The 7500-nt window shown below is 39.5% G+C and overlaps 2 protein-coding genes across 4 annotated transcripts in view; one reads left to right on the plus strand and one right to left on the minus strand.

Annotated features, from left to right (window-relative positions):
• Positions 1 to 3213, plus strand: part of kctd7 (potassium channel tetramerization domain containing 7) — an 18471-nt gene extending 15258 nt beyond the window's left edge. For all 3 annotated transcript variants that reach the window (XM_062959610.1, XM_062959612.1, XM_062959609.1), the window contains exons 5-6: positions 663 to 841; positions 2477 to 3213. In XM_062959610.1, coding sequence (XP_062815680.1) covers positions 663 to 841; positions 2477 to 2874 — 577 coding nt within the window. In that variant the 3' untranslated portion in view covers positions 2875 to 3213. The remainder of the gene's footprint in view (positions 1 to 662; positions 842 to 2476) is intronic.
• Positions 3214 to 4910: 1697 nt separating this feature from the next.
• sbds (SBDS ribosome maturation factor) overlaps positions 4911 to 7500 on the minus strand; it is an 18505-nt gene continuing 15915 nt past the window's right edge. Inside the window, exon 5 of the mRNA XM_062959608.1 lies at positions 4911 to 6464. Within this exon, the coding sequence (XP_062815678.1) occupies positions 6339 to 6464 (126 nt within the window). The 3' untranslated portion in view covers positions 4911 to 6338. The remainder of the gene's footprint in view (positions 6465 to 7500) is intronic.

Below are 7500 nucleotides of genomic sequence, written 5' to 3' on the forward strand. Positions count from 1 at the left end.
AACCATGACACTTGATTGCCACCTGGTTGCGGCACCTTTGAGTTTCTGGTTATGCCGTTCGGGTTGCGGATTGTACCTTTTGATTGCGCTTTTTTTTCGGATCTGTTGTACTTAGTGGGTTCTCTCTTCCCTGCGTGGTGTCTGGGTGGGAACATGTCATCATCGTTTTTGGTCTGGTTTATGCTCTGTTTCGTTCTCAAGTTCTAGGTATAATTTAGATAAAGATTTGTGCAATTCCATGTTTTCCAATCTCCGTGGTTTCGATCCATGACACTTGATTGCCACCTGGTTGCGGCACCTTTGAGTTTTTGGTTATGCCGTTCGGGTTGCGGATTGTACTTTTTGAATGTGCTTTTTTTCTGATCTGTTATACTTAGTGGATTCTCTCTACCCTGCATGGTGTCTGGGTGGGAACATGTCGTTGTCATTTTTGGTCTAGTTTAGGCTCTGTTTCGTTGTTCTGGATATTAATTTGGATCCAATCTGGGTGCGTCGGGTATTTTAAGGCTTTTAAGTGGGCTCCAAGCTTAACGACATTGCATTTCAACGTGGGACCAACTCTGACAGACAGATCAATAGATGACGTACGGATGGGTGAGGGATGTACAGAAGCGCAAGGGTTGTGTTCAGTGCCTTTTGACCCCCTTCCTGCTTCCCTTTAGGGATGTGCTGAACTTCCTGCGTTCGGGGGACTTACCTCCCCGGGAGCGAGTGCGCTCGGTCTACAAGGAGGCGCAGTACTACTCCATCGGTCCGCTGCTGGAGAGCCTGGAGGAGCTGCAGCCCCTGAAGGGCGAGAAGGTGCGCCAGGCCTTCCTGGGACTCATGCCCTACTACAAAGGTAGGTCGCGAGGGAGAGACCCCCCTCGGAAAAAAAAATACATCACGGCAATAATATAATAACAATAAAGATATAATAGAAATAATAATAATATAATAATGGTGATGAAGTTTGCAGAGCAGCTGGAGCGCATCATGAAGAACTCCAAAATGTGGGCGCTGCAGTGCAAGGCACCACTGATAATAATAATAATAATAATAATAATGGTGATGATGATAATCCCACCTGCTGTTTCCCGAACCTGTTTGCAGAACAGCTGGAGCGCATCATGAAGAACGCAAAAATGTGTGCGCTGCAGTGCAAGGCACCACTGATAATATAATAATAGTACTAATAATAATAATAATATGATGATACATCCTCCCAGTGTTTCCCGTTCTCATTTGCAGACCATCTGGAGCGCATTGTGGAGGTTGCCAAGATGTGCATGCTGCAGCGCAAGGCACTACTGATAATAATAATAATAATAATCATAATAATATGATGGTACTTCTTCTGGCTGTTTCCCGTTCGCAGACCACCTGGAGCGCATCGTGGAGATAGCCAGAGTGTGTGCGCTGCAGCACAAGGCCCTAATAATAATATATCATAACAATAATAATAAAATATAATAGTAATAATATTATGATGATGATCACTCCTGCTGTTTCCCGTTCCTGTTTGCAGACGACCTGGAGCGGATCATGGAGATCGCCAATCTATGTGCGCTGCAGCGCTAGACCCTACTGATAGTAATATAATAATAATAATAATAATAATAATAGGATGGTACTGATGGTACTTCTTCTGGCTGTTTCCCATTCCCAGACCACCTGGAGCGGATCGTGGAGATCGCCAATCTATGTGCGCTGCAGCGCTAGACCCTACTGATAGTAATATAATAATAATAATAATAATAATAGGATAGTACTGATGGTACTTCTTCTGGCTGTTTCCCATTCCCAGACCACCTGGAGTGGATCGTGGAGATTGTCAAGCTATATGCGCTGCAGCGCTAGCCCCTACTGATAGTAAAATAATAATAATAATAATAATAGGATGGTACTGATGGTAATTCTTCTGGCTGTTTCCCATTCCCAGACCACCTGGAGCGGATCGTGGAGATCGCCAATCTATGTGCGCTGCAGCGCTAGACCCTACTGATAGTAATATAATAATAATAATAATAATAATAATAATAGGATGGTACTGATGGTACTTCTTCTGGCTGTTTCCCATTCCCAGACCACCTGGAGCGGATCGTGGAGATCGCCAATCTATGTGCGCTGCAGCGCTAGACCCTACTGATAGTAATATAATAATAATAATAATAATAATAGGATAGTACTGATGGTACTTCTTCTGGCTGTTTCCCATTCCCAGACCACCTGGAGTGGATCGTGGAGATTGTCAAGCTATATGCGCTGCAGCGCTAGCCCCTACTGATAGTAATATAATAATAATAATAATAATAGGATGGTACTGATGGTAATTCTTCTGGCTGTTTCCCTTTCCCAGACCACCTGGAGTGGATCGTGGAGATCGCCAAGCTATGTGCGCTGCAGCGCTAGCCCCTACTGATAGTAATATAATAATAATAATAATAATAATAGGATGGTACTGATGGTACTTCTTCTGGCTGTTTCCTATTCCCAGACCACCTGGAGCGGATCGTGGAGATCGCTAAGCTGCGTGCGGTGCAGCGCAAGGCCCGCTTTGCCAAGCTGAAGGTGTGCGTCTTCAAGGAGGAGATGCCGGTAACGCCGTACGAGTGCCCGCTGTTCAACTCGCTGCGCTTCGAGCGGGGCGGGGACGGCGGTGGGGACGGCGGTGGCGGCGGGCCCCTCTTCGAGCACCACTGCGAGGTGGACGTCTCCTTCGGCCCGTGGGAGGCCGTGGCCGACGTCTATGACCTGCTGCACTGCATCGTGACCGACCTCTCCGCCCGCGGCATCGCCGTCGACCACCAGTGCATCGGCGTCTGCGACAAGCACCTGGTCAACCACTACTACTGCAAGCGGCCCATCTACGAGTTCAAGATCACGTGGTGGTGATCTACCCGGGAAACACGCCTCGCGCCCTGCTATGCACTAACACGCGGGAGGACACGTGCGCTTCTGCGCATGGCCTTGCACACACGTGTGGCTTAGAGACAAGGAGGTGCACGAGCAACGACGTCACGGGAGAGGAATTTCCGGACTGTTTCGGATTGTTTACATCTTCACGGACGTGACGGAGCAGTGCGTTCTGGGAGCATCACAACTTCAACAAAGGCGATTGGAGGCCCAGGTATTATTATTATTATTATTAATTTGGAAAGGGAAAGGAATGACAACCTGTCAATTTATTTATGGCTTTGTGTTCGGCGTCGTGCAATAAACCCTCTCACTGCATTGACGGTCGTCTTTACAGAAAAAAATATATATACTAGCTGGGCCCAGCCACGTGTTGCTGTGGCTAGGACTTAATTTTCCTTTTCTTTTTGTTGTATGAACGTAGCGGCGTGGATGAGAGGTTGTGCTGTCAATTTTCAAGGTTGTGGGGCGTTTAGTTTAGTTGTTTTGTCCGGCGCCGTGACGCCATTACCCTTTTATATATATATACTAGCTGGGCCCGGCCACGCGTTGTTGTGGCTAGGACTTTATTTTTCTTTTCTTTTTGTTGTATGAACGTAGAGGTGTGGATGAGAGGTTGTGCTGTCAATTTTCAAGGTTGTGGGGCGTTTAGTTTAGTTGTTTTGTCCGGCGCCGTGACGCCATTACCCTTTTATATATATAGAAGACTAGCTATGCCTGGCCATGCGTTGCTGTGGTTAGGACTTTATTTTTCTTTTCTTTTTGTTGTATGAACGTAGAGGCCTGGATGTGAGGTTGTGCTGTCAATTTTCAAGGTTGTGGGGCGTTTAGTTTAGTTGTTTTGTCCGGCGCCGTGACGCCATTACCCTTTTATATATATATATACTAGCTGGGCCCGGCCACGCGTTGTTGTGGCTAGGACTTAATTTTTCTTTTCTTTTTGTTGTATGAACGTAGGGTCGTGGATGAGAGGTTGTGCTGTCAATTTTCAAGGTTGTGGGACGTTTAGTTTAGTTGTTTTGTCCGGCGCCGTGACGCCATTACCCTTTTATATATATAGTTATGCATCAGCAAAAAATAAAATAAAAATACTTATCCACCAGAAAAAAAAAATGCTTACTGAGCAATAAATACATATATATATATTTAATGAACGGAAATACATATTTATTGGGCCGGACAAAATATATATTTACTGAGCAGAATAAATATATATTAACTGAGCAGAATAAATGTATATTTACTGAGCAGAATAAAATATATATTTACTAAGAATTAATATATATTTACTGAGCAGAATAAAATAGATATTTACTAAGTATAAATATATATTTACTGAGCTGAATAAAATATATATTTACTAAGTATAAATATATATTTACTGAGCTGAATAAATATATATTTACTGAGCTGAATAAATATACATTTACTAAGAATAAATATATATTTATTGAACTGAATAAATATATATTAACTGAGCAGAATAAATATATATTTACTGAGCAGAATATATATTTACTGAGCAAAATAAATGTATATTTACTGAGCAGAATAAATGTATATTTACTGAGAAGAATAAATATATATTTATTGAGCAGAATAAAATATACATTTAATGTGCAGAATTAATGTATATTTACTGAGAAGAATAATATATATTTTTACTAAGAATAAATATATATTTATTGAGCTGAATAAATATGTATTTACTTAGCAGAATAAATATATATTTATTGAGCAGAATAAAATATACATTTAATGCGCAGAATTAATGTATATTTACTGAGAATAATATATATTTTTACTAAGAATAAATATATATTTATTGAGCAGAATAAATATATATTTATTGAGCTGAATAAATATATATTTACTGAGCAGATTAAATGTATATTTACTGAGCAGAATAAATATATATTTACTGAGTAGAATAAAATATACATTTAATGCGCAGAATTAAGGTATATTTATTTATATTTAATTTTAGATACTAATCAAAAAAAGACAGACGAGTCTCCCAATTAAGGTTTGTTTATTGCACTCCATCCTTACGAAACCAGCAGAGGAAACACACACACAAACATATATATATATATATATATATATATATATATATATATATACATACATACACACATACACACACCTTTATATATCCATATTGTCTTTCTGTCATCGCATCTCATATTCAGGGAAAAATAATGGAGGAAACCTTCCTAAAATCTTGTGCTTCAGAAGTGTAAAATCTATAAGGCCATACATACATATATATATATAGAGAGAGTGTGTGTGTGTATATATAGGATATATATATATATACAGTATATACACACACACACATATATATATATACACATATATACACAACATATATAGTGTGCATATATATAGTATATATGTGTGTGTGTATATATATTATAGAATATATAGTATATGTGTAATATATAGGATATACACCTATAGAGAGAGAGGGGACTATATATGTGCTTTGTTTAAAATCCTATAAGGACATATATACATATATATAGAGTTTGTGTGTATATAGGATATATATATATATATCACAATATATACATACACAACATATATATACATACACAACATACACACACATATATATATATATATATTGTGTATATATATGATGTATATATATATATATATGTATATATATTATAGGATATATAGCATATGTGTAATATATAGGATATACACATATAGAGAGAGAGGACTATATATGTGCTTTGTTTAAAATCCTATAAAGACATATATACATATATAAAGAGTGTGTGTGTGTGTGTGTGTGTATATAGGATATATATATATCTATATCACAATATATACACACATATATACATACATACACAACACACACACACATATATAGTGTGCATATATATAGTATATATATGTGTGTGTGTGTATTATAGGATATATATATATATATATGTGTGTGTGTGTGTGTGTGTAATATATAGGATATACACATATATAGAGAGAGGAGTATATATGTGCTTTGTTTGTGTGTTTTAATTGTTTTGTAACTTGCCTCGAGCCATAAGGAGAGGCAGGTAAGAAGTAATAATACACACACATACAAAGAGGAGACATATACACACACACACACACACATATATATTATACATATATACATATATATTTATAATATACATATATTTATATATATAATAAATACATATGTGTGTCCCCTCTCTATATGTAATGACATTGGACTCTTGGGCCTCTGACCCCCTCCGTTATATAATTGGTGTGTGTGTGTGTGTGTCTCTATAGGTCCAGACACATATACATATATATATATACACACAGGCTTTTAGGGCTTTCAAAGGTTTCTGTCCCTGTAAGCATCCCAAAAGCATTACAGGTTATCTATCCCCAGGTTATTACAAGGTTATGCTTCCTTTTATGGTGGTTCTGTCCTCTTAGAAGGACTCGTCTCCTTCTTCTACGTCCTTGAGGCTGAGCACCTCCAGCGTCCCCTGGCCCTTCGTCTCCCGGCGCACAAGCTCGTCCAGCTCCCGGAAGCAGCCCGGGTCCACCAAGCACACCTGCGGAAGGGGGAGGAAGGGCACTCATAGGAAGGGGCCCCCAGAGGACATCTAGTCCGGCCCCGGCCCTCCAGGGAAGGACAGCACGCCACCCAGCCCACTTCATCATCATCGTAATAATACTAGATGATGATGGTGATGATAATAATAATAATAATGGGAAGGGTCTCCCAAAGGGCATCTAGTCTGGCCCCGTCCCTCCAGGGAAGGACAGCAGGCCACCCAACCCACTTCATAATAATAATAATAATAATAATAATAATAATAATAATAATAATGGGAAGGGTCTCCCAAAGGGCATCTAGTCCGGCCCCGGCCCTCCAAGGAAGGACAGCAGGCCACACAGCCCACTTCATCATCATCATAATAATACTAGATGATGATGATGATAATACTAGATGATGGTAATGATAATAATAATAATGGGAAGGGTCTCCCAGAGGACATCTAGTCCAGCCCCGGCCCTCCAAGGAAGGACAGCAGGCCACACAGCCCACTTCATCATCATCGTAATAATACTAGATGATGATGGTGATGATAATAATAATAATGGGAAGGGTCTCCCAGAGGGCATCTAGTCTGGCCCCGTCCCTCCAGGGAAGGACAGCAGGCCACCCAACCCACTTCATAATAATAATAATAATAATAATAATAATAATAATAATAATAATAATAATAATAATAATATAATACTAGATGATGGTGATGATAATAATAATAATAATAATGGGAAGGGTCTCCCAGAGGGCCCCATCCCTCCAGGGAAGGACAGCAGGCCACCCAGCCCACTTCATCATCATCATCATCATAATAGTAGATGATAGTGATGATAATAATAATACTAGATGGTGATAGTAATAATAATAATAAGGGGAAGGGTCTCCCAGAGGACATCTAGTCCGGCCCCGTCCCTCCAGGGAAGGACAGCAGGCCACCCAACCCACATCATCATCATCATCATCATCATCATCATCATCATCATCATCATCATCATATTAATAATATAATACTAGATGATGGTGATAATAATAATAAT

Source organism: Anolis carolinensis, unplaced genomic scaffold, assembly GCF_035594765.1.
Source record: "Anolis carolinensis isolate JA03-04 unplaced genomic scaffold, rAnoCar3.1.pri scaffold_7, whole genome shotgun sequence".
Taxonomy (NCBI): Eukaryota; Metazoa; Chordata; class Lepidosauria; order Squamata; family Dactyloidae; genus Anolis; species Anolis carolinensis.